At 41.8% G+C, this 27,527-nt stretch overlaps 1 protein-coding gene across 4 annotated transcripts in view; it reads left to right on the forward strand.

The window, feature by feature from the left end:
* Window positions 1-2,987: 2,987 nt before the first annotated feature.
* Window positions 2,988-27,527, forward strand: part of grb14 (growth factor receptor-bound protein 14) — a 143,626-nt gene continuing 119,086 nt past the window's right edge. For all 4 annotated transcript variants that reach the window (XR_005944594.1, XM_041201158.1, XM_041201160.1 and 1 more), the window contains exon 1: window positions 2,988-3,252. Coding sequence is in view for 3 of the 4 variants with exons in the window: in XM_041201158.1 (XP_041057092.1) it covers window positions 3,190-3,252 (63 nt within the window). In the remaining variant the exon portion in view is untranslated. The remainder of the gene's footprint in view (window positions 3,253-27,527) is intronic.

A 27,527-nucleotide genomic window follows, 5' to 3' on the forward strand; every position in this document is an offset into this window, starting at 1 on the left:
TGAGCAATAAAATAAACAAACATCATTGCTAGGCACCAGAAACGACAACGGCACACCCAATCCTGTTGACCCTGCAAAGTCCAACGACCTAGAAGGTCAAGGGCAGCTGATGAGCCACACACTATCCTGACTTGGAACTATATTGCTCCTCCGTCACTGTTACTGGGTCAAAATCCTGGAACTCCCTCCCTAACAGCACTGTGGTTGTATCTATACCACAAGGACTGCCACAGTTCAAGAAGGCAGCTCACCAGCACCTTCTAAAAGGCAGTTAGGGATGGGCAATAAACGCTGGCCTAGCCTGAGACAGCTACCTTCCTGTGAAAGAATAAAAAAAATGGGTAAATAGGTTTCCCAATAGCTCAGTAATTTTATCCAATAATTTGCTGAGCTACACAGACTAAAAAGGTGTAATTTTTCATTTCTGTTTCTGATCAATGTTTTCTGATTTTGCATTAACTGAAAAAATATATTCCCTATAGAGCTATTACATTATAGTTTATACCAGCCAAGTTCAGATTTCTTCCAAAAATATTCTTTTGATCATATCTTTAATCTCTGTAGGGACCGTATTTTGCATAGATTATGGTTCTAAATTTGTTTCTACAGGAAGAAAAGCAAGAAGATGATTACTGAGGATTGTGGTGCAGAATTGTTCTAAAGAAAAACACAAGCTTAGTTTTGGGGCAGAACCATACTAACCTTATGAATATAAGACTATAAACAGAAGAGTGGATAATTAACCCAATGGAATAAATATGGTGTTAAACTATGGAGGCACTGTACACAGATTCATGTGAAAGATTCATAACTCATCAGAACAACTATTATTTCACACAAGCAAAAGAATATCTGGCACTTTCTGAGCTAGGAGATGTCTCTTCTGTGGGGCACAACTCTTGGTAGAATATTATGCATCTTTAAACCAATCCTGGACGATGTTGATTGTGGGAATGTCTATTGTCATGATGGCATTCCTCACAAGATTGACTTTTTCAGGGTTTTAATTTGGAAAGTGTTTTTGTTTTTATTACATTAATTTGAAAAGAAAATTGTGCTGGATTAGAACTTTATTTGCTAATTATTACACTCGAGGATTGATTTATCAAGTCAGATTTGCCTTCCTGTTGTGAACTGCACCTGCTAGGGTGCATATGAGAAAATTGTTTTCTTTCATTTTAATGGACCAAAAAAAAATGAGAAGCTCATCTGAAATTCCCAATATGGACTCCTGGTGGGCACCAAAGCATATTTGGAATAATTGGCTGCTAGAATTCTGAAAAATGTCTATTGTTAATGTGTGCAGTTTGCTCAGCTAACACTATGAAATAATTTGTCAATATTTTATTCACCTTTCAGCATTAGTCTCAAAGAAATGTATTCTGAAATATTAGCAGGTGGTTCATATTTAAACTCTTATAAAAAGTGTTTCTTTCAACTGTTTTTCTCCCTTTCTTTCCAATTAATGGAGGTGTGACCCCCTTATTTGGGTCCTGGTCCACAAGTGCCAGTTAACTCCTTGAATCTCGTCCAAAGGCGCATAATTGAGGTATTGATAGCATCTGATCAATGAGGAGTTTGTGGGACGGTGGGAATGGTTTCACTTTTTGAGGTAAAGGTGTAAACCTTGGTGAGTGTCTGCAGGATGTTAACTACAGAAGGCTGTTGCACATCTGATGTTCACCTTTGTGCACTTCCAGAAATGATTACTGTATAATTATAGGGGTGGGAACTCTGACATAATTTTATCCTGCATTCAAAGGTACTGCGGGCAATTGTTGCACCAACACCACTTTTTCATTGACATCAGCTAAGTCAGTAAAGAACCCACATTGAACCTGAGACCTCCCTGGACTGTGTGGCTCAGCTATTCACTTGTATTTTGGTATTGTAGCAATGAACATTTCACTTGACAGTATGGGCTAGTTCCTCTGGCTATGGAAGTTAAGTTCAACCTGTCCTTCTAAATGTTATGTCACAGAGTTACTCAGTGCCATGGTAAGAAACCTGCAACTCTTTCTATAGTGTAAACCTCTGCTAGCTTGCACTGATTCAATTTTACTTCACTAGCCTGTGGTTTCATATTGTATGTTGTTATGCATAGTAATTTGGTAACCTAAACATCAGAAATAACTTATTGATGAGACCAACTTTCATAAAACGTTTTGAACTCGCAATGCTACCGCTTCTAGCAGTGTATCTAACATGAAGGGAGACTTTAATTTGAAGAACAGGAAACTTCTTTCTCTTTAGTGAGTAACATACTTCTCATTCTGCTGTAATTTTACATGTTAAATTACTGTCCATAAACAATAATACAAAAGCCATAAAAATTGTGAAATGTCTATTTCTTTGGAGATTAAAAATAATTATCTTCTCCACAATGCCCAAAAATCTTTTAGTAACCTAAAAGATAAGGTGCTAGTTGGAGCCACTTAACCCTCCAATTACCAAGTTCCAGCTGACAAGGAATTGTGATCATCATGAGAACTATAGCCGGTTGGAAAATTGTGCACATTATTCAGTGATTTTAATTTTTCTTGTTTACATTTTCTGTCCTAAAATAAAAAAAGAATAAAAAAGGAAACAGAAATATTTTTGGGTTAGAAATGTATTGAACATTTAAGCATGTTTGGCAAACAATTCTGCATGGAATGTTGTAATTTGTGTAGGAGAATATTCTTAGAGTATGGTACTCACAAGTAGTTACTATACTGAAAAGGAAGTTTTCAAATTTTAAACTATTACAAACATGTGGTGCGTAGCCAGCTTTAATACTGAATTTGAGAGGTCTAAAACAAGAATTTCCTGACTAGAACAGATTTAAAACTGTACTCTTGTTTCAGCAGTCAGGAAATCTTGTGTTCTTTAAAACCATAAACAAAAAGTGAATTTGTTTTCAAGGGCAAAGGAGGAGCTTTTAGTGGCTGTGATTGGCCGTTGATATGTCCTGTCCTATGACCACATCTCTTAATTAGTTTGGGAAGTACAGGATTCACATAGGCTGGGTGATATTTGTTGATCCTTTAACTCAGTATTATGTTTTGATAGCAGCCTCTATGCAACGACAAAGGAATTTTGTGTACAGTGTGTTGAGCCTGCAAGGAATTTTTGTCAAGAGTTTCCATCAACCACATAACAGATTGGTCTTTTATGGTTGCTTAATGGTATGCTTTTTGAAGAACAGACATGAGCTTGTGTGCACGACGAGTCACATTGCCTGCAATCACTCCACTTGTACTGCAGAAACGGGTAAGGTAGCCTTTGGTATTTGTGTTCAGTTCTCTTTTTAAAAACTAATTATTTGCAAGTCTAATGCTTAAATAGAGAGTTCTCTGAATTCTATTGAGCCAACCCTATTAACTGCTTAAAGACTGAAGGAGTTTTCCATTTGCGAATATTTCACCTTGTTTAAAGTCTTGCAATAGTTTATGATGAATTGTGTATGATCAATGGCTTAATTGTACTTGTAAATCTGCTGGGTAACTCTAAGGAAGGAACAGAACCAACTAATGTAGCTATTTTATTGCAAAATAATAGATGAACATTAGAATACTTAGTGTTGAATTACATGTCAATTACAAATAGATCATTTAACATGAGCCACAATTGACAAGCAATTAGATTATAAACTGGATGTTCTGATATGACGGAAATCCCACTGAATTGATAGTATGATGGACTATTTTGTGCCTGCTTGTCCCAGTGAAGCTTTTAGGATCAGACTCATTTATGTGTTGGCATCCTGCTGATACTTCTACTGCTGCTGATTTGCATACCTCAGGTGCGGGGGTGGTGGTGGGAAGGGAATTGGCTGCACTTCGTGCTACTACATCTAGGAGGTCCTGGGTGGAAAACAATTTGTTAAACAGAATCTTCTGCCTGGCTTGGCAAAATTAGACACCCAGCAATTGTTTGTAATTGGCATGATAACCCTTCCATTTTAACACCCCTGAACAACCTACTGCCAGAATTTCATTTGCAATGCTGAACGCCACCTACTGGCCAGAGTTGTTAAGATGGTAATGCCCAGAAATCTGTTGTGTGTCCTTTTTCCCATCATTAACAACTGGTATGAATAAATATTAGGGTAGATTTATTCAACGCACATTGTTATTTTCAACCAGAAAACCCACAAGTGATGACGTCCCTAGCACCTTGGTGGAACATTTCATTGGCTTATCGGGTGGCTGCCTTGCTACTATCAGAAATCAAGCAGTGTTGTGGAAAATCTGTCCCTAAAGTTATCCTTTGAGTTCACCTGAATAATTGAGAAACATGTCTATAAATAAATTTTTGCGTGCTTTATATCTGCAAAGCCTAGTTTTTTTAGTTTCTAACCAGAATTGTTACTAACAATTAGTTGATAGAATTAATTGTTTTGGTGTTTGGCTTTCTTTTTGCCCCTACCATATTGTCCTTTTATGACCTTGAGGATCATAGTTCAGTGCCAAAAGCTGCATATATTTGCTTTACTAAGATGCCTCATTATGAAGATCATGGACATTGGCTGCAAGAGATATTTATACCATTCATACAGGACACCTTCTATTCACTACTATATTTAGTCAATTGAAGAATCTATTGACCAGATATGGTGTTAATAATAAGTCTGCAGGACACATATATCTGCAATGGTGCTAGTGTTGGCCACTGGCACAGCATAACTGCAAATTGGCGGGAGATCCCAGTAATATCGGTGAAGTCCTGCCTCGTGGCTGTATGAAACTGATCCCCAAGACTGTTGAATAGAGTTTAGAGAACTCTCTATTTAAGCATTAGACTTGAAAAATAATAATTGGCTTAAAGGATTGTGAAAAATAAACTTGCTAAAAAGGATCTCAAAAAGGCTTGAAAACATTAACTGTTCATCTTGGTGTGTGTCTTTTAAAGCTTCTCCCTCCAACCTGATAGCCCATTTGGAAGTGTTTTCCTTGAAAAACAAGGTCAAGTTACCCAGAAATGTTATAATTTATTTTGTCACCTTACAACCTAAGTAATTACATTTACATTAAATGTCCTTTGTTCTGCAATAGAGCATTTTTGATTATCCCACAGTGCTTAATTCTCAAAAGTTGGCATCTCTGGGAGTGACGTTTGGTGCAAAATAAATAGAGGGAGGAGTTCAAATGCCATAGAGCCTGTTAGTTTCACTTTACTGCCAAAATAAATTTGTGATAGTTATCTTGATAATTAAATGACTGCAAAACTCAGTAAAAGCATTTGCAAAACTAATTGAAATTCTTCCATCAATCTCAGCAGTTGCCTTGCAGTTAGTCTCTGAATGCTGTAAATCGCAGCATTTAAGTCGATCCAGCGTATACCATGACCCCATTTTTCCAGCCCCAAAAATCATGTCTTTGCATATACTTGGCATATAAGTCGATCCCCCTGCCCCCCACCTCACTTTTCAGCCACAATATGCTATACTTGAATTAGTATTCAGCATCTATTTCCCATCCCATAAATGCATGTTTAACTTATCAGTACCTTATAACAGCACTAAGGATCAAGCAGGCGAAACAGACTGTGTTGCAAAGATGAGTGGGAGTTTAAGACGCACCCACTCTTTGCATCGGCTGCCAATGACATTTCAAAATGACGACCACTCACACCCACACCGGTGGTTCACTTTTATTCCAAGCATATAGTTGACCCTGTGTTTGGAGGGATTTTTTGAGGTTTCAAAGGTTGACTTATATGCCAACATATATGGTATTAAATTATAATGCAGTACTCTACAAAACTTTCCTTTTTACATATTCAAAACTTTAAATGGCTAAATAAGTATTAGGAATCTTGGGTCATTTTTACATGGAGGGGTTAAATTGACTTAATAATGTGTTCAGCTTTATCCTGTAGAAGGACTACCTGATCATATTAGGTTGAAAGTCCTTTTTGAGAATGTGCCAACAAGATTTGCTTTCAGATGAAAATGAAATCAGCAAGATCTTTAGTCACTGCATAGAAAAGTCAAATAGTTTAGGAACTAATGTACTAGGGATGATTTTAACCCTGCCTGGTAACCAGGTGGGTGGGTAGTAAAATGGTTGCCTTCCTTTGGGTTGTAATTTTAATCAGCTTTTCGAATAATTGAACAGGATATATGCTGGAAGGTAGTAAGGTCCATCTTTAAAATATCATCCCAGGCGCCAGTGATGCCATCCCAGGCCAATTTGGTGGCAGTGAACCCAGAGCCAGAGGAGACCCAAAAATAAGATTATTTTAATATTGGGCAGAATTTTTAGATTGGCGGGTGCTTGCCTGACCTGATCAGATGCAAAATCGAGTGAGATCAGACGTGGGGTAAGCATCCCGACATCTTCCCGCGATCGTGTGATATTTTGGTTGGCGGGCGTGTGCCAAAGTTGGAAGCTACAGTTAAGACAATTAACCTTGTTAAAGTAGCAATTATCCCAATTTTTCATGATCCATCCAACCTTATGGTTGGCAGATGGGCGAATCGGCCAGGCGGACTTTGCATTTTTGATCAAACCTCATCCAAGGGCAGGATGAGGTTTCCGTTGTTAAATGTAAAAAAAAAATCTATGGACAACATTTTTAACATATGTTTAGGTGACTGATTGTGATGCCTGGATCTTTTTTACAAGATTTTAAAAACTATTTCCTGCTTTTCAGGTCTTCAGCCCCCCTGAGGCAGCTCTGTGCCTTCAGGGAGCTTTCTGTCAGAGCACGCCCACGCTGACATCAGCACCCGCCCTCCACCCGCCCTAATCCTGGCAGCACTGAGCTTCTTAGCGCATACTTCACTCTGGCTGGCCATTAATTGGCCAGCCAGTGGGAAGTCGTGGTCGGCGGTCCATTCCCTGGCCGATCCCGGACCCGCCGATTGTGGCCGCCTGCTGAACTCAAAATTCTGCCCATTATTTGTTTTGTTGTGGCTCCACAAGGAAACTGTAGACCTCCCTTGGCCCCTGATTTCCCTTCCCCTCATACAATTATGAGCTCTTCATTCCTATTTCCTTCTCGCATTATCTTCCTGTCCCGCTCCCACCCCCGCACTAACCATCACCCAAGTACTGCACTTAATTGTCTGTTGCTCACCCATCAGCCCTTTGCATGCTGCTCTACACTGGTTCCTGGATAAGCAATGCCTCAATTTTTAAGAACATAAAATAAATAGGAACAGACGTAGACCATACGGCTCCTCGAGCCTGTTCTGCCATACAGTAATACCCTGGCTGATCTTCTGTCTCAACCCCTTTCCTGCCCACTCCCCATATCCCTTTGTTCTCTGAGAGATGAAAAAATTAACTCTCTTGGCCTTGAGTATAGTCAAAGGCAGAGCATCCACAACTCTTTTGGGGTGGAGAATCTAAAAATTCACAACCCTCTGGTTTGAGAAATTTTTCTGCATCTCAGTTCAAGACGATTGACCTTTTATACTGAGACTGTGTTCCTGTTTTCTTGACTTCCCTGCCAGGGAAAACAACTCACCGGTGTCTACCTGCTAAGCCCCTTTAGAATCTTGTATGTTGGAATGATATCATCTCTCATTCTTCCAAATTCCAGAGAGTATAGGTAATCTTAGGAACCAATTTAGTGAATCTTGCTGTGCTGCCTCCATGACCAATATATCCTTCCTTAAATATGGAGACTAAAACTGCACACACTATTCCAGGAGTAGTCTTACAAAATCCTATACAACTGTGGCAAGACGTTCTTGTTCTGTACACCAATTCCCTTGCATTGAAGGCCAACATGTCATTTGCATTTCTAATTGCTTGCTGTATCTGCATGCTAACTTTCCATGTTCCGTGTAAGTTTACACTCAAGACTCTGAAGATCAACATTTAAAATGTTCACACCTTAAAAAAAAACTTCTTTTCTATCCTTCCAACCAAACTGAATAACTTCATGCTTCCTCATATTATACTCATCTGCTATCTTTTGCCACTCACTTAACCTGTCTATATTTCTTTGCGGCCACTGTGTCCTCCTCACAGTTTACATTCTCACCTAGCTTTGCATCGTCAATACTTAGTCTCTTTGTCTATGATTCCAAATAGCTGGGCCCTCAGCACTGATCAATGCTGCATGGCACTCCACAAGTCATAGCCTGCCAAGTTGAAAGCACCCTGTTAATTCATACACCCTGCTTCCTATCTGTTAACCAATCCTCTACCCATGCTAATATATTACCTCGATTTCCATGAGCCCTTATGTTGCACATTAAACATTTGTGTGGCAGCTTATTGAATGTCTCTTATACTAGTTTACTACTCTATACAAGTATACTACATGTAATGGCTCCCTTTTATCTACCCAACTAAATACATATTAAAAATGTCAAATATGATTCTCCTTTCATAAATCATATTGACCCTGACTATACCATGATTTTCTAAGTGCATTGTTAAAACTTAGTGATAAGTTCAAGCATTTTCCTGAGGTCTTATGTCAGGCAACTGGCCTGTAGTTCCCTGTTTTTTTTCTCTCTCTCTCTCTCTCTCTCTCTCTCTCTCTCTCTTTTGCTGTCTCTCCTTTTTTAAATAGTGATGTTACACTTACTAACTTCCAATACACTGGGACCGTTCTCCAATCATAGGGACTTTGGAAAATCATAATCAATACATCTACTATCTCTGTAGCTGCCTTTTTTGGAACCCTAGGATGTAGGCCAACAGGCCCTGGGGATTTGTCAGCTTTTAGTCTCAAGTTTCTCCAATACTTTTTCTCTGCTGATGTTAGGAACATCAGGGCCAGGATTTCCCGGTCAGTGAGGTGGGGGTGGGGCCTGCTCACAGACATGTAAAATGACGTGGGGCGGAGCTCACAACATCACCCTGCCTCATTTCAATTTTCAGGTGGGTGGGGACTCAGCAAAATCATCTGTGCACCCGCTGACCTGTCAATGGCCAATTGAGGCCATTGACAAAGTAATTAAAGTACTTAATGGGCCTGCCCATCCAACCTTAAGGTTGGCAGGCAGGCTAGAGCCCTGTGGGCATTGGAAAAAGCACAAAACTTCATCCACGGGTGGGACGAGGTTTCATGTAGGTTTTTAAATTTTTAATATAACTGTTAATGAAAGTGATGGACACGTCCCAACTCATGTGACAGTGTCTCATGAGGGGACATGTCAGGGGAATTTTTTTTTCTCTATTAACATTTTTAAATTTGGCGCCGATCTCCCTTAGGCAGCACTTAGCCTCAGGGAGATGAGTATGCTCTTTCGCGCGTGAAAGAGCGCACTCTCAGTTTAGGGAATCCTTCCCCCCCCCCCCCCCCCCCCCCCCCCCACCGCCACACAGGGAGTGCATAGCACTCCCTTGCGGACGTCATGCTGGGCGGGCCTTAATTGGCCTGCCCATGTAAAATGGCAGCACGTCCCTGATCGGGGATGCCGATCGGAGACGTGCCTCCATGTGCCCGCTCTTAAACATCACCTCCACCCCCCCGCCCCCGGACAGGAAGAAAATTCTGCCCCAGGAATATAGGACTTAGGAACAGGAGTGGGCCATTCTGTCCATTGAGCCTTCTCCGCCATTCGTTAAGATCATGGCAGATCTGATTGTGGTCTCTAATCCATCTTTCTGTCTGCCCCCCCATAATCCTTGACTCCTCGTTTATCGAAAATATATCGAATTCAGTAACCCTGCCTCCACTGCTTTCTGGGAAAGAGAATTCCACAAACTAATGATCCTCTGAGAGAAAACCTCCCTAATCTCTAATGGCCTTAAATTTTTCACTCTTACTGGCTCCAAGGTTTCCCTCTATTTCTGATATCTGATTTATTTACAAGACAGATACAAAGGGCTGGATTTTCAATCTGGAATTGGTACTCAGATTTGATCCTGGTCCCAACCCCTTGCCAAGTTAGCTTGTCAGCGATGAAACGGGATTTTTGTATGCAAAGAGCCTAATTGGCTCAGGTGCCCGTTTGTTGTCCAGTTAGCAGTGCTGAAGCAGCCTGGAGGTGGGACCCAGTGACCAAGAACTCCTTAAAATGGTGAATCTGACCTCATCTCCTCTGGAGATCGCCTCCTCATCCCATCCATAGCTCCACTCAACACATACGCACGTTTGGCATCCTTCTCATCTGGCCTGGCATGCACCTTGTTCACACTCTGTCCATCTGTCTTTAGGCAGGACAAGATTGTCTCCTTGTCCAAGGCTGCTGCTTCTGATGAGCAGTGTTTGTGTCACTCAGATGTGAAACCTTTCCACACAAGATAAAGGCAGGTGTCTCAGTCTAAGGCCTCTTCCTTGTTCAGTGCGTGACCTTCAGACCAAAGTGATGGTTTGCCTCACTTTTCTTGGAAACATTACTGATGCCTGCACCTCGATGGTGCTTGTCATTGCTGCCAGAATGTTGAGGGCAGGAGTCACAGAATTTCGCCATTCTTTCTGTGTGCTCCCAGCACCTTTTTGAGGTGGGGCAGTCCCCCCATTTCTTCAGTACGTGTGTCCGGTGGCGCTGTGCTCCTGAAGGGGTCAGGGCTGAAGGCTGACAAAGGATCAGGTGCGTTTAAAAATTCACGGCTGAGTCTCCATGATATGACCCTGATCACAGAGCGCAAGTGAGCTGCCCTCTGCCAGACAGGAGTCAGACATTCACAGGGGCTATGTGAAGATCTATGGACTGCATGTTGTCATCATCCTCCTAGAATCTAGCAACTGTTAGGGCCTCTGCTGCATATTCATGACATGAGCCTGAGCAGTGAGGGTATGTGCGCTGCCATCAGCCACACAGGAGTCAAACATTCACAGATACAAGGTGAGGATGGCAGGACTGACCTCACTGTATTTCGTCATCATGCTCCCCGAATCCTGCGGCTATGAGGGCCTCCTGAGTTCGCCTGCCTCATCTGGTCAGTGTGATGGCCTCATTGCCACAACCTTGGCTTTGAGTACCTTATCACTGTCATCCTCTTTGATGTCCTCATTATCGGAAGAGATGTGCATCTCTTTCACCTCCTCTTCAGCCAGGTCCTCCCCCTGTTTCAGTGCCCGGCTGTGGAGCACGCAGCCAACTACGATGATGTGCGACACCGTTGGTGGACTGTATTCCAGTGCTCCACCAGACCTGGCGAGGCACCGGAGCCTCGTTTTCAAGATGCCTATTGTTTGCTCCACCAAAGTCGGGGTCACTCTGCTGTGGTCTGAGGCCACCACATGAGCATCATCAGCCATGTCCTCTGTGGGTTTCCCTTGCCCAAAAGGAACCAACCCTGCAGCCTCTCCGGACCCTGGACAATCCCAGGGGTCTGAGTGGTCGATGCTCCCTGCGAATCATGTGCAGACCTCAGGGATGCGTTTGTGGTGGTCACACACCAGCTGAACATTCAGTGAGTGAAACACCTTGCGGTTGATGTAGTTGTCTGCTTTTTGCACCCTGCACCTGTCGAAAACCTAAGATCTGTGCAAATCCCAGCGTTCTTGCTTCTTGGCTTTTCTGATCTTGGTTGAAATGCAAAAAGCTCTGTGCCTTCATGAAGCTGGCGTCCATGACCTCCTGGGTGGACTTGTGGCTGGAGGCTTGCGAGCTCCCACACAGGTCACCTGTGGAGCTCTAGAAGGAGCGTAAAAACTGAGCGCCGCGGTCACTTTTACGGCCACGGGCAGTGGATGCTCCCGTGTCCCCGTAGTACCAAATCCTGCAGCAGGTGGCATACATGACAGATCAGTTCCATAGACATGCTGAGTCTTTGGCGACCCTGGTTCTTAAGTCATCTGCAGGAATGACAAGTGCTGTCTATAGACCTGGGTCTAGTGAAGCGCCTACACGTGATGGCTCGCTGTGGATCTTCAGCTGTGTGCGCAGAAGGCCCTTCCATCAATTCGCCTTGAGGAAGGTGCTCCTCCCTTTGCCAAGCCAGGCACCTCCACTGCTCTCCTCTTCTCTGGTCTCTGTACACCATGAGGCACACCGCTAAATCACCAGGCTCCATGATCCTGATGATCTACTCCTGCAGGATCAGAGAAAGGGATGTGAGGGTTAGCATATGTGCCCTAAGAACCTCTCTTGGTTAAGTCTGAAGGCCCTTTCATGCATGCAGGAGAGTGCTGGCCACCACTTACGTGGCCAGTGTGTAGTGTGCTCATCGGCTGTCTGAAACTCCACCCACCTCCGCCCCACTCCACTTGACTGATTGGCGGCAGCATCGACCACTGGACTGTATGCTGTGCTCTCAGCTGAGGCGCAGGCATTCTCCTAACCGCACTGCGAGGATGCGCTGTTAGCTTGAACCATGACGAATACTGGTCCAAACCTTAAAGACATTGCAAGGGGCTGTGAGTGCCTTCACCAGTGACTCTGCCATGAGCACCTATCAGAAGGGGGTTCTACAACTTGCCCAGTTGGCCAATTGTACTGCTGCCTCCTAAAACTCACATTAATTTGCAGTCTGCGCCCGAGGAGTGAAAAGTCCTGGAGCAATTGGTGGCACTTTTATGCTTTTGCATTGCTTGAGTGGGCGGAAAAGCTTCAGAGGCTTGACCCCAAGCAAGTCAATGGAGCTGCAGCTGAACTGTCTCAGCTGTGGAAGAATGCTCACTTTTGACAAGCTTTTCCAAGTGTGTAGCTGCCCCCCACCCCCTCACCACCCTACCACTCTATCCCCCCCACACCGCCAATGTGTGCTTGTGTCCTTTCTTCAACCTGTGCCCCCTAATCCCCCAATGCACGGCATCTCTTCCTTATGTCCTAAGGGTGGTGCTCGCCAATGCTGCGCAAGGTTGTGAGCACTCACCTCCCAATTCCGCTCTAAGTTCAGCCTGACAGACGCGCACCTTTTAAAGGCAATCATGAAGCGCTCCAACGCTGGCGGTAAATTTGATGCGGGGGGATGATTCCAGTGAACAGGACTTATAATGAGATGCTTAAGTATCGAAATTAGGTTCCTGATGTGTGGTGGTGGGAAACGCAGCCCGCCATTGACGTGGAACGAACAATCTCAAACTGGTTTCCACCTTCTCACCATATTTTCCGCTCACGCCTGCTGCTAACAAGACCAGATGATTCCGCCCTGACTCTTGAGCGGTACACCAGATGTCTTGGATAGCACTTTCTTCTCCTTGCAGCCTCTTGCTGTGCTCCCCTGGTCGCCTCCTGGCCAGGGCAATGCATCTCATTATCCTGTCCAATGTCGGAGCATCCTGCTGTCACCTCTACTCCCTCAGCTGGTGCTCATTCATTCACTCGGGCTTCCTCTACCAATCTCTGGTGCTAAAATCTTGCCAGCAGCCTGACGTCCATCTCAGGGCTTCCACATCTCACTATTGAGAAAGCCTTTCAGCTCAAACCTGGCAACTCTTTGCCATTTGAGTAGCTGAACATTATTCTCTGCTTCTTAGTTATGTTGACCAGTGCATCCATCAGCCCTGATGACAGCTGCATCTTGACGTGTCCAAAACACTCTCTTCCCCCGTCTACTGATGGAAAATTTTAAAACTGCTTCGCTGAAACCTTTTAATGATCTCAGCAATGATGCCTTCTGTGAACCTCATTTTTCAATTTGTGTCCACATCTCTGTTCGGCCTCATGGGAAACTGAAAATCCTGCCCAAAACATTTGTTAAACATCTCTGCCATTTCCTCATTCCCTATAATAATTTTTCCTATCTCCATCTCTAGGGGACTAATGCTTACTTTAGTCACACTCGTCCTTTTTATATGCTTGCAAAAGGTCTTACAATTTGTATTTGTATTACTGGCTTATTTCCTGTCATCCTATTTTTTTTCTCTTCATATAAACTTAATGTTTGCCCTTTGCTGGTTTTTAAATCTCTCCCAATCCATCAGGCTTACTATTCCTTGCAACATTTTAAGCTTCTTTTAATCTAATACTATCCTTAACTTCCCTATTAAGCTGCAGATGGATCGTTCCTGCTTAGTTTCTGTTTTATTTTAATGGAATGTATTTTTGTTGAAAATTTATTTAAACGTTTCCCACTGTTTAATGACTACCATACTTTTTAGTCTATTTATCCAATCAACCTTAGCCAGCTCTCCCCTCATACCTATGTAATCGGCTAAGTTTAAGATTCCTTTTTTGGAATGAAGTATGTCGCTCTCAATCTTAATATTAAATTCAATTGTATTATGATCACTTTTTCCAAGAGGATCTTTTACTATGAAACTACTAATTAACTTTGCCTCATTACGCCATACTAGATCTAAAATAGCCTTATCGCTAGTTGGTTTCACAATGCAACAATGTCATGGAAGTATTCTGCAAATTCAGTTTCCAGACTACTTTTGCTGATTTGATTTGTTCAGTCCTTATGAAGTTTAAAGTCCCCCATGATCATTACTTTGTCTTTATTGCAAGCTCCAATTCTGTTATGCTTAATGCTCTATCCAAGAGTGTAACTATTGTTAGGGGGCCTATAAACTACTTCCAGCAATGTTTTCTTACCCTTGCTATTCATAATCTTCACCCATACTGAATTTACTTGCTGATCTTCTAAGCTAAGTTCCTTTCTTACTCCTTACTATCAGGCTACTCCTTTTCTATTCTGCCTGTTCTTTCCAAAAATGAAATACCCTAAAAGATTTATTTCTCAAACTTGTTCACCTTGCAACCATGTCTCTGAATAGCAATTAAATCAAACTTTTTTAGCTCTATTTGTGCTGCTAGTTCATGTGCCTTGTTATCAATGCTTGTGCATTCAAATAAAGTCTTTAATTTTTTTAACCAACATTCTTTGCACACACCTTATTTGCTGATGCACTATATTGTGGCATAGTGGTATTGTCACGACGGGTATTCCAGAGACCCAGGATAATGATCTGGGGGCCATAGCAAATTTGAATTCAATAAAAATCTGGAATTAAAAGCCTGACGACGACCATGAAACCATTGCCGATTGTTGTAAAAACCCACCTGGTTCACTAATGTCCTTTAGGGAAGGAATTCTTACCTGGTCTGGCCAATCTGTGACTCCAGATCCACAGCAATGTGATTGACTGTTAAATGCCCTCTGAACAGGGGCAGTTAGGGATTGGCAACAAATGTTGGCCTTGCCAGCGATGCCCACATCTTATGAACAAATAAAAAAAAGAGCTCACTAATTTCCTGTCTCACTCTGCTTAACTCTACCCAAATGGCTACACTGTTCTATTGCCGTGACTTTTCTTAGATTTCTACATTTCCCTTCACCTGACCCTTCGCCTTCGCCTCTGCCCCTTGCCCACTTTTTAGCTTAAAGCCTTTAGGTCTTTGACAGTGGAGCCCAGCCACCTAAAATCTGTCTATTTCACCCTTGCACACTTTCACTTCAGGTAATCCAGAGACGCGGAGTCATGTACTGGGGTCCCAGGTTCAAATCCCACCACGGCATATGGTGGAATTTGAATTAAATAAAAATATGGAACTAAAAGATTAATGATGACCATGAAACCATTGTCGATCGTCATAAAACCCATCTGGTTCACTAATATCCTTTTAGGGAAGGAAATCTTCCATCCTTACCTGGTCTGGCCTACATGTGACTCCAGACCCACAAGTAATGTGGTTGAATCTTAAATGTCCTCTGAAATGCCCCAGCAAGCCACTCAGCTCTCAAGGGCAATTAGGTTAGGGCAGTAAGTGTTGGCCAGCCAGCGATGCCCACATCCCATGAATGAATAAAAAAAGCCACTCCTCCACTCCTCAATCCTAATTTAGAGCAAGCCCTGTTCCCCTATCACCCCTTGTGCTCACTGACCTACATTATCTGGGAGTCAGTGCCTCCATATTAAAATTCTCACCCTTTAACTCCTAGCTGGAGTTAAAATCAGACTATATTTCATTTCATTTATTTATTTATAGATTTATTATTTATTTATTGACTTATTATTTATTTTTAAAAATCCCTTTTCCCCAACCACTTGCACCCCCTCTTCCACACAGGGCCATCTGTCATTTTTTTCTATGTTCTTCTTGCACAGAGCGCTGACCCTTGTTCTACTATTAACACATTATGCTTTCTTACCTTTATGCCATTATCAGCACCTTCTTTAGCCTTCACCATTGCCATTAATGTGCTTGTGACATCTTTGTCAATCTCTCCTTAGCCCCCACCTATTGCTGACCTTCAATCTTGCTTCACCTGCTCCACCCCCTTAAACAGTATAAATTCCTTCATATTTCTACTTCTCTTTAGCTCTGAAGAAGTCATACGGACTCGAAACATTACCTGCTCCTCTCTCTGCAGATGCTGCCAGACCTGCTGAGTCCTTCCAGCATTTTCTGTTTTTGTTTCAGATTTCTAGCAAGTGCAGTATTTTGCTTTTATCAGACTATATTGTGTTTGCTTCATTCTAGCAGCTGATGCATCCAGAGTAGAGACATACTCCACAGAAATTTAAGTTAATGCTGAAACTGTGCCAGCAAGAAAAAAACAATTGTGAAAGACATAATTATAGTCACTGGCTCTAGTCAATAGTCTAGAAACGATGTTAAGATAAAAAGCCTAGAAGAGGCATTAAAACATGTAAAAAAAAAAAAAAAAAAAATCTGCAGGCACTTCTCATAATTTGGACACTGTTAGTGTGCATCACCATTTTATCATATGTACTTTTTGGGTAAGCAATAAGAGACAGGAAATGAAACTGGACTTAAAGCCTCTTAGCATTATCAGAGATTGGAATGTTAGAAAGATATGTTGCAGATGTCACTTCTGTTTTGCATTTTCTGGAATTGTCATTTTAGATGTGATCTTTATATATCTAAAAATCATTGCTGAAAAAAAAAATCACGGGCGTCCAAAACTCTCAAACAAATCTAACTACTGGAAGTAAATTTTACTTTAAATTGCACATATGGTTTGATAAGCTCTTGAAAACTGTTGTTAAACACTAATAATTAGAAAAACTGATGTGAACCTACGCATGCAAGGCTTATCCCACTGAACTTTCAAAGGTTAAATTTATGTAAAATGCCTGGAATTTTTGTTTAACATTACATTTAACTCAAAGGATTAGACTGCAGTAGGATTAGGCTGCAAGTAAATAAGTTATGAAACATATTAAGCAGATTATTTTCCATATATCTTAGATTTCCTGCAGCTTATTGGAAACCATGAAAAATAGATGGTTTATAACACAATATTAGTAGAGGTTTATGGAAGCTGGTACATGAGATGTTGAAAATACTGCTGAATAAGCTGGCCCTCAAACTTCTTCATGACTCTGTCTGCCCTACATACCCTTTTTCTCCATTAAATATTTAATTTTCTGGACTACACATTTCTAATCATGCAATCATAAGATATTTAACAAATGAGACAAGCCATTCAAGCCCCCTAATTCATCCATCCAGGAACATTCTTAAGTACCTCCCACGCCCGCCTCCTCCATTGCTGTGTTTAATATTTTCTTAAACGATTCCAGCATTCTATCTGTAACTCATTTCTGTGTATTGGTCATCATCTGTGTGAAGAACCACCTCCTGTTTTCTGTCTTAAAATTACCGTTTACTAATGTGTCTTCTCCTCCTGTCATTAACATATTTCCTATTAACCTTTTTTTAATCTATTCATTCACGGGATGTGGGAATCACTGGTTAGACCAACTTTTTATTGCCCATCCCTAACTGCCTTTGAGAAGGTGGTTTCAATCTTGCTTTCTGAGATTCCTTCTCCCTGGAGCTGCAGCCTGCAACAGCTGCAGTCCATGTGGTGTAGGTACACCCACAGTGATGATGGTTCTAGGATTTTGACTCAGTGACAGACGGGGTACAGCGATATAGTTCCAAGTCAGGATGGTGTGTGACTTGGAGGGGAACTTGCAGGTGATGTTGTTCCCATGTGTCTGCTACCCTTGTCCTGCTTGTTGATAGATGGGCATGGGTTTGGAAGGTGCTGTTGAAGGAGTATTAGTGAGTTGCTGCAGAGCATCTTCTAGATGGTACGCACTGCTGCCACTGTGCATCAGTGGTGGAGGGAGTGAATGTTTAGGTGCTGCATGGGGTGGCAATCAAGCGGGTTGCTTAGTCCTGGATGATGTTGAGCTTCTTGAGAGTTATTGGAGCTGTACCCAGCCAGGCAATTGGAGAGTATTTCATCATATTACTGATTTGTGGCTTGTAGGTGGTAGAAAGGCTTTGGGAGACAGAAGATGAAATGTTCGCCACAGAATTCTATCATGGAATCCATTGATCTGTGTGTCCCTGGGTGTTAAATTCACAGTCTGTGGAGATGGTAGCATTTAAGATATGGGATGTTCCAATGTTTGTTACATTGGTTCCTGCCTAGTAATAAGGGTGGGCCCCTGGGAATGTTTTGATAGGTCCCCAGATCAATCCAAGGGTCAGTGAACAACCCTTCTTGAGGCAGTCAGCTTTGGAGAGATTGTCAGCTAACAAGTGCCACAAAGACAAAAGGGACAGAAACAGGTCCCAGTTAAGTTAAAGAAAGAGCTGCGGGGAGCAGAGTTTAACTATAGAAGGCCACTGGGGCAAAGGTAACCCTTTGGAGCAGTGGTGTTCTGCTTGGCACCGTCATAGATCTGAAAGTGTGCTTGTAAGCTGGTGTATTAGTGTACTCGGGAATCCAGGGAGATACAATCTCGGAAGGCGAGATTGAAACCCTGTGAGATGGCCATTGTTAAACCTATCCAAGTGGGGTGGCATTGGAGAGAATTCCAAGAAGACAGTTTTGAAAGGGAATCTGGGAATCCCTTGTGAGACAGCATTTCAACGAGATTGTTTGACTTGGTGTTTACAGGCGTCTGGGTGGGTTCTTGAAAAATCCATAGACTGTGGTCGGTATTTGTCATCTACTCTGTAGTGTGTTGTGTTCGACCACAGTTTGTCTGGTAATTCACATGTACCTCATACTTACACTGAATGTTAGAGTATAAGATAGATATTGTAAATTGTTTTATCTTTCTGAACTTTTATAGTAAATTTTGCTTTGTTTGTTCAAAACTCAAGGAATCTTGTGGCTTTATTCCAAAAGCAGATGCCTTGAATCTCAACCTTTATCTACTTTAAACAAAACATCATTGATCCCTAAATGGATCTCCCCAATGTCCTGGGGCCTAGCCAAGGATCATAACAATTCCCAACCTCTAACCTGCTCTTAAAGCCAGAGTATTTATATGGCTCGTCCAGTTTAGTTTCTGGTCAATGGTAACCCCCAGGATGTTGATAGTGGGAGATTCAGTGATGGTAATGACATTGAACATCAAGGGGAGATGCTTAGATTCTCTCTTGTTGGAGATGGTAATGTCTGGCACTTGTGTGGCATGAATGTTACTTGCCACTTATTAGCCCAAGCCTGAATGTTGTCCAGGTCTTGCTGCATTTGGACATGGACTGCTTCAGTATCTGAGGAGTCGCGAATGGTACTGAACATTGTGCAATCATCAGTGAATACCTCCACTTTTGACCTTATGATGGAAGGAAGATTGTTGGGCCAAGGACACTATCCTGAGGAACTGCTGCAGTGATGTCCTGGGACTGATATGATTGATCTCCAACAACCACAATTATCTTCCTTTTGTGCTAGATATGATTCCAACCAGTGAAGAGTTCTCCCCCAATTCCTAATGATTTCAGTTTTGCTCAGGCTCCTTAATGCCACACTCTGTCAAATGCTACCTTGATGTCAAGGGCAGTCACTCTCACCTCATCTCTGGAGTTCAGCTTTTTCGTCCATGTTTGGATCAAGGCTTTAATGAGATCAAGAGCTGAGTGGTCCTGGCGGAGCCCAAGCTGAGCGTCAATGAGCAGATTATTGCTCTGTAAGTGCCACTTGATAGCACAGTTGAAGACCCCGTCTATCACTTTACTGATGATCAAGAGTAGACTGATGGGATGGCAATTGACTGAGTTGGATTTGCGCTGTTTTTGTGGACAGGACATTCCTTGGTAATTTTCCACATTGCCAGGTAGATGTCAGTGTTGTAGCTGTAGTAGAACAGCTTGGCTAGGGGCGCAGCAAGTTCTGGGGCACAAGTCTTCAGTACTATTGCTGGCATATTGTCAGGGCCCATAGCCTTTGCAGTATCCAGTGCCTTTAGCTGTTTCGTGATATCACATGGAGTAAATTGAATTGGCTGAGGACTGACATCTGTGATTCTGGGAACCTCAGGAGGAGGCCAAGGTCCACTTGGCACTTCTGGCCAAAGATGGTTGCAAATACTTCAGCCTTATTGTTTGCATTGATGTGCTGGGGTCTCCCATCATTGAGGCTAGGGATATTTGTGGAGCCTCTTCCGAAAGTGAGTTGTTTAATTGTCCACCAACATTCACAACAGAATGTGGCAAACCTGCAGAGCTTAGATCTGATCCATTGATTGTGTGATTGCTTAGCTCTGTCTATCGCATGCTGCTTCCACTGTTTGGCATGCAAGTAGTCCTCTGATGTAACTTCATCAGGTTGGCATCTCATTTTTAGATATGCCTGGTGCTGGTCCTGAGATGTCCTCCTGCACACTTCTTTGAACCAGGGTTGATCTCCAGGCTTGATGGTACTGGTGGAGCAGAGGATATGACAGGCCATGAGGTTACAAATTATGGTTGAGTACAATTCTCTTGCTGATGATTGTCCAGTGTCTGGATGCCCAGTTTTGAGTTGTTAGGTCTGCTTGAAAACTATCCTAGTTGATATGGTGATAGTGTCACACAACACAATGGAGGGTGTCTTCAGCGTGAAGACAGGATTTTGTCTCCACACGAACTGAGCAGTGGTCACTTGCAATACTGTTATGGATAGATGCATCTGCGAAACGTAAATTAGTGATGACAATGTCAAGTAGGTTTTTCCCTATTGTTGATTCCCTCACCACCTGGTGCAGAGCCAGTCTAGTGGCTATGCCCTTTAGAACTCTGCCAGCTCAGTCAGTCGTGGTGCTACTGAGCCAGTCTTGGTTATGGTCATTTAAGTCCCCATCCAGGGTACATTGTGTCCTTGCCACCCTCTGCTTCTTCCAATTGGTGTACTAATTCATCAGCTAAGGGGTGGTAATCAGCAGGAGGTGTACTAGGCCATGTTAAATTGATGCCTTGAGACTTCATGGGGTCATGAGGACTGCTAGAGCAACTCACTCCTGACTATGTCACCACATCTGGTGGGTCTGTCCTGCCAGTGGGACAGGACATAGCCAGGGATTGCGATGGTGGTGTCTGCAATATTCAAAAAGGTATGATTCAGTGAGTATTACTATGTCAAGCTATTGCTTGACTAGTCTGTGGGAGGGTCTCCCAATTTTGGCATGAACTCCCAGATGTTAATAAGGAGAACTTAATGGCCTCATTAATTTTAAGATTGTGCCCCCTTGTTGTGGATTTCCCTACAAAGGATATTACATAGATATGGAGAAACTGTAAAAGCTTCAAATCCCAATGTCATCACTCTTTCTTCAACCTTGACCCTGGGAATCCAAGGATCAACCTCATGACTCTGCTCTGTGCTATGTCTAGTGCTTGAATAGCTCCTTTGTATCTTGGAGACCAGAACTTGACATGGTTCTCGAAGTAGCACCTGACTACACTTTAATCATGACTTCATTTCCACACTGCATTGTGACTGTTCAGTTTACTAAGATTCTCAGACTTCTTTCAAATATATCCTTGGCTTTTTCAAAACCTTTCTTTTAAGTATGTTGCTTCAATTTTTCATTGTATTATATTTGCATTATATTTTATCTCTTTTTTGGCCTCAAATTATGTTTAATTCATTTCCATTTGTTACCACCTTTGCACTGTGCCTCCTAGGTTGGTATCGTCTGCAAAATTGACCAATGTGTAATTTTTATAAAATCTAAATTGCTGACCAGAAACAGAGTCCTGATGCACCCCACTCCATATGTCTGCCTGCATCTCGACATGACTTCTCTAAACTATGATCATTGTCCTTCAACCTTGAAGTTTTGTTTTCTCCTGAATGTCCATAGCTTGGACCCTTTCCTGTGGTACCTTATGCAATGCCCTTTGAAAGCCCTCCATACACATGTAGGACTTACCATGGTCCACTTGGGTTGTTATTTGCTCAAAGAAAGAAAAAAAGATTGTTCAGGGAGGAACATTCCCTTCTAAAGCTAAGTTAACTGGCTGTTTACTGATGGTTGTTGTACAGATAATCCTCAAATTTGCACCTGACCAATTCCATTATTTTGCATGGAATTGAAGTAAGACTAGTGGATTTGAAATTACTCTGTCTGCTTTGTCATCTTTTGTTGACTTTAGATACCACATTAGCCTGTTTCTAATCTCTTGATGGCTCTCCAGCATCCAGTGACTTACTTTGAATGAGTTTCAGTGCCTTGTCTCCCTAGTCTCCTTAATAGCCTGGGATAAAAACAACAAATTGTAAATATAAAATGCCTTTAATATAGTAAAATGTTCTGGTGTGTTTCATAGGAATGTAACCAGACAAAATTGACACTGAGCCCAAGAAGACAACATTGGGACAGGTGAATCAGATTTTAAGGAGCATTTTAAATAAGGCAAGAGAGGTGGTCAGGTTTAGGAAGGGAGTTTCAGTGCTTAGGGTCTAGACAGCTGAAAGCTGGCTAGTGTGGGTCAAAGGAAGTCAGGGATGCACAAATGGCCAGAGTTGCAGGAACACTACATTCTTTGAGGTTTGTAGGGCTGAATGAGGTTATAGAAATTAGTGAGATGCAAGGCCAAGGAAGGATTTTTGAATGAGACAAGGGCAACCAAGGGAGCATTTAAATAGTTGAGTTGGCACCAGCAAAAGCACGAATGTTGATTTCAATAACAGATGGTCTGAGGCAAGGACAAAAATGGGTGGAATTATGGAGGTGGAAGTAGATGGCCTTAGCTGAGGAGATAATTTGGGGTTGGAATTTGTTTCCAGGTTAAATAGGGCACTCAGGTGGTTAAAAAGTCTGGTTTCAATCTGAAATAGTGGCCAGAGAATGGAACTGATGCCTGCAGGATTGAGTTTATGGTGAGGTTAAAGAGAGTGGTTTCAATGTTTAATTGGAGGAAATTTCTGGTTGTTGAATGCTGGGCAAACAGCCTGATGAGCAGTGGTAGGGCTGAGAGGCTGGTAAAGTAGGGTTGGGTGTTTTCTGCGTACGTGTCAAACCTGATGTTTTCAGCTAATGTTGCCAAGGAGCAGCATGTAAATAAGGAATAAGAGGGACCAAGGATAGGTTATTGGCGGCTCTCCAGAGATTACTGTATGGGAATTAGAAAAGCCATGGCAGAAGATTTGCTGGCTATGACTGAATAGTAAAGAATTGGAATCTGTTGAGGGCAGTCTCAAGTGGCTGGACAATGGAGGAGAGGGACTGGAAGATGGTGTAGTCAACTGTGTCAATGGCTGCAGCTGGGTTGAGAGGGATGTGGAGGGCTCATGCATTGTATTTGTATGGGATGTTACCATGCTGTGGAGAGTTTCAAAGAAGGAATTTCTATTTAATCCAGGGGATGTATTTGTGTTACAATTTTTCAGTTTGTTCCAAACTTCCATCACATTTTTATTAAATTTCTGTAATTGCCTTGATATGATTTTTTTTGTTTGAATGTGTTTGTCTTGTCTTCATTTTGATGAGACATTAATAATTTAGGATATTTATTGTTTCATGGTCATTATCAGTTTTTATCTGTTTTCTTTTTGTAATTTGTAAATTTTATGCTGAACACCCACTTCTAAGAAATTCTCATAACATAAAGCTACTTTAATCAAACTTTGTAAACTTGTTCCACCAAGCTATTAATCTTTTGATAAAGGTTATACTCATTGTTTGCAAATATATGGTGCACCACTTCAACAATGTCTCACTAAATTCCAATCTATGTGCAACATGTTTCCCCCTCATTGTGGCCTGGGTTCTCCTCAAAAACATCATTGTTTAACAAACCCAAATAAGTGTTTTTATGATGATAATCCCTTTCATGTGAAATACTTAAGTACCGCAAGGCAAACTATTTATAAATAAAATGTTTCAAGTTGGTTATTCTTCAAATATGAGGCACTATTTATGGAAAACGATTATCACATTAGGTGATTCTTGATCAGCTGTCTAGATCTGCACTTGTTTCTTTTTGATCAGCTGTCTAGATCTGAACTGGTTTCAGTGAAGTACTAGGAGGTGATGTGGCCTGAGAATAAGGACCAGGTTTTTGCCATAGAGGCAGCAAGCTCAAGTCAGGAAATCTCCCAACTGGGCAGACCTGTCTCCATGGAAATGACCCCTGTTCACTTGATGTTTGCTATGGGTGGGGGGCATGATTGAGTCGGGCCTGCCACTTCCGGAGGCAGTTTGGAGGCAGCCATTGAGCGAGATGGGCTAGTTATAAGGTTCAACTCAGTACTCTGAAACTTCAGCCCAGTTTTATAAAAGGCTGTTAGGCCCTCCAGACCCTATCCAGCCACCCACTCTCATGTTCCCCCATACCCCCATGCCACCTTCATGACCTCCATACCCCCATGCCACCTGCTTGGCCATTCACAAGTATCCACTATGAGCAGATCTCAGGGGCTATGTGGGGATTAAAAAAAATAAACTTCTAACAATCTAAGAGAGCTCTCAGTCACATATGCTTGATACTAAAAGAAACTCTCATTCATGAAGTGCATTCAAAGTTTTTACATCCCCTCAAATCTCCAATCAGTTGTAAAAAGACAAATATACTTTGATTCACTAACCATACCAAAGATATCTAATCCTTTACTAGCTCCTAAAACCGTCAATCAAAACATTAACTCAGCTCCCTGCTGAGATGAGTGCTTTTTTAGCTTTTGAAGCTCAGCCAAACATTCATTATGGACTCAGTTGCAATAACAACTCTTGGAAAATGTCAACAATGTAGTCAATTCAAACTTCAGGAACAGATGGCTGATTTGTTTTCTAAGCTACACCAGATGGCCTGTCAATCAATACACTCTAGCAGTGGGTTTATTTATTTACTCTAATAGCTGCAATCTTTTTTTCATGTTTAAAGGGCTGTGAATTTAAATAGATTCAAATCATGACACATAAACAGACCTTAGCCACCCTCCACAAGTGGCTACACTTCCTCTGTAAATTTGTGACTCCCAGCTGCAAGTTAAGGCCCTTGGAATAGGAAAATTGGGTTTGTTTGAACTCAGTACTAAGTTGCTGAGTTTGGGTTTCCCTCATGTGTGATTAGCACCCTGGCCCTTTTCCCTGCTGGCAAAAATGAGATCAGCCAGAAATGGGGTCTGGACCACCACATCTGGTTTCCACCTGCCATTTTTAAAGGCCTCTGGGGTCGGCCTAACTCTGAAAATCTGGCCCTAAGGGTCAGAAGGTGTTTATATTACACTTTTGTAATAAAATTGAAAATTCAACTACGGGATTTGTTAGGCGAATCCCTTAGATTAATGCGTTAGTGTATGAGGCCTTATATTTGGCAGGAAGAACAGAAAAGCAGTATACTATTTAAATGGACTGAGATTGCAGAACTCAATGGTACAGATGGATATGAGTTTGCTGTTACATGAATCACAAAAGGTTAGTATGCACGTTCGGCAAGTGATTAGGAAAGGCAAATTGAATGGTGGCACTTATTACGAGGGGAATGGAATATAAAAGTAGAGAAGTTTTACTGCAGCTGTACATGGTTTTGGTGAGACCACATCTGGAGTACTGTGTACATTTTTTGTCTCCTTATTTGAAAAATTATATAATTGCATTCACAGCAATTCAGAGAAAGTTCACTCTATTCATTCCTGAAGAAAGGTTGAACAGATTGGGCCTACACCCATTGGAATTTAGAAGATCGAGAGATTATCTGATTGAAACATATAAGATCCTGAGGGGACCTGACAATGGCAGATGTTTAGAGGATGTTTATCCTTATGGGAGAGATTAGAATTAGGGATCACTGATTAAGAATAAGATGTTTCCCTTTTAAGGTGGAGATGAGGAATTGGAATCACCATGATGCCAACAGAAAGAAAACTGCTAGACAACATTTCACTTTATGAAACTCGTACTGCAAAAAACCAACTAAAATCAACATAATTCAAACATTAGTTAACATGTGAAGGATATTTCAAATAAAAAGGTAAATTTCACTTTAAATAGTTGAGTCAACAAAGAAGCACCTCACATAGTTACAAGCACTCACATTACTCACCACGCAAATATTGGGACCATGTCTCAGTTTTTCCAACTTGACATCAACTATGTAGTATGTCTCACGTCCCACTCAGTCGCTTTGGCCTTGGAGTTGTATTCTACCCGATGGTCCCAGGCACATTCAACACTAACAAGGCACATGTCTAAAACCCTCTCTCACTCAGGTAATGACAGTTCTGATGGCACAGAATCCCCAGAGACTCCCTTCCCCACACTCTTTAAACAGTCTGGTATGCTCTGACAACATTGAGACAGCAGCAAACCCAATCCGATAATCACCTACTCTTCCTGTCTTCAGCTCTCTGCTCTTTCCAACTGGGTAATACACACAGTAATACAATTTCTGAGCTATTCTCATAGACCTGCTTCCACACAAGGATCTGTTCACAAACTGCCAAATAGAAAACTGTTCCATTCAGAGAGAACCTTGTTTGTTCCTCTTTACGCAAATTCTGTGTGCTTAACTACCGAACAGAAAACACTGGCTGACCCAACCTCTCTGCAATTAGTTTTCTGTTTATCCTTTGCTTCTTAACTGTTTATCTCCATGGCAATGCCAGATCACATGGGCTTTCTTGGAGCCTAGTGATATCATAATCAGGAAACCAATTAACCTTCTTTCAGGATATTCCCCAGTCGACTTTGGTCTTGAAGGGACATAACACAAAAAATACAGGCTTTTCGCAGCAAATAGGTCATCATAGTGTACATTTTCTTTTTCCTGCTTGCATCATCCCTGTACTGAAAGCAAACCTTGTCTCCATGTCTCCTTATTACTTAATGCCTGTGGCTTCACCTGCTTGTGTACTGTTTTATGAGTCCCGGAACTCCTGGTGATCACAGGTACAAAACAATTAGCAAAGATGCTTAACTATTGGGAACCTAAAATTTGCAATAAGATTTGTGAAATATGGGCATGTTGTGTGATCAGCTATCACATGGTGAAATGTCCAGAAATATGTCCATTGAGGTTTGGCAACTCACGTGTATGATGGAAAGAGAATTTGTATACTTACAAACCACTGAAAAAAAACGTTTTGAGCAATAAACAAATATGTAAAATATTCTTCAAGAAATATTGCAATTCTACCAGACAACAACTTTTATATAACACCTTTAACTTAATAAAGTGTGCCAAGACACTTCATAGGAACAAAATCTGACACTAAGCCACGTAAGATACTAGGGGAGGTGGCCAAAAGCTTGGTCAATGAAGAAAGTTTTAGGAGTGCCTAAAAGGAGAAGACAGAGGTAGAGAGGATTAGGGAGGGAATTTTGGTGTTTGGGGTGTGGACAGCTGAAAGCATAGTCACCAGTGTTGGAGTGATGAAAATAGTCCATGAAGAAGAGGACAGATTTGGAGAGATGAGAACCAAAAAATATGTTTATAAATAATTTAGAAGATGAGTTTTTGGGAAAGATAGAATAAAATTCTGTGTCTCAAGTTTTACAAATTGGGTATTTAAATAATGCAAATATTACACATGAGACCA

Source organism: Carcharodon carcharias, chromosome 12 (genome assembly GCF_017639515.1).
Source record: "Carcharodon carcharias isolate sCarCar2 chromosome 12, sCarCar2.pri, whole genome shotgun sequence".
NCBI classification, from domain to species: domain Eukaryota; kingdom Metazoa; phylum Chordata; class Chondrichthyes; order Lamniformes; family Lamnidae; genus Carcharodon; species Carcharodon carcharias.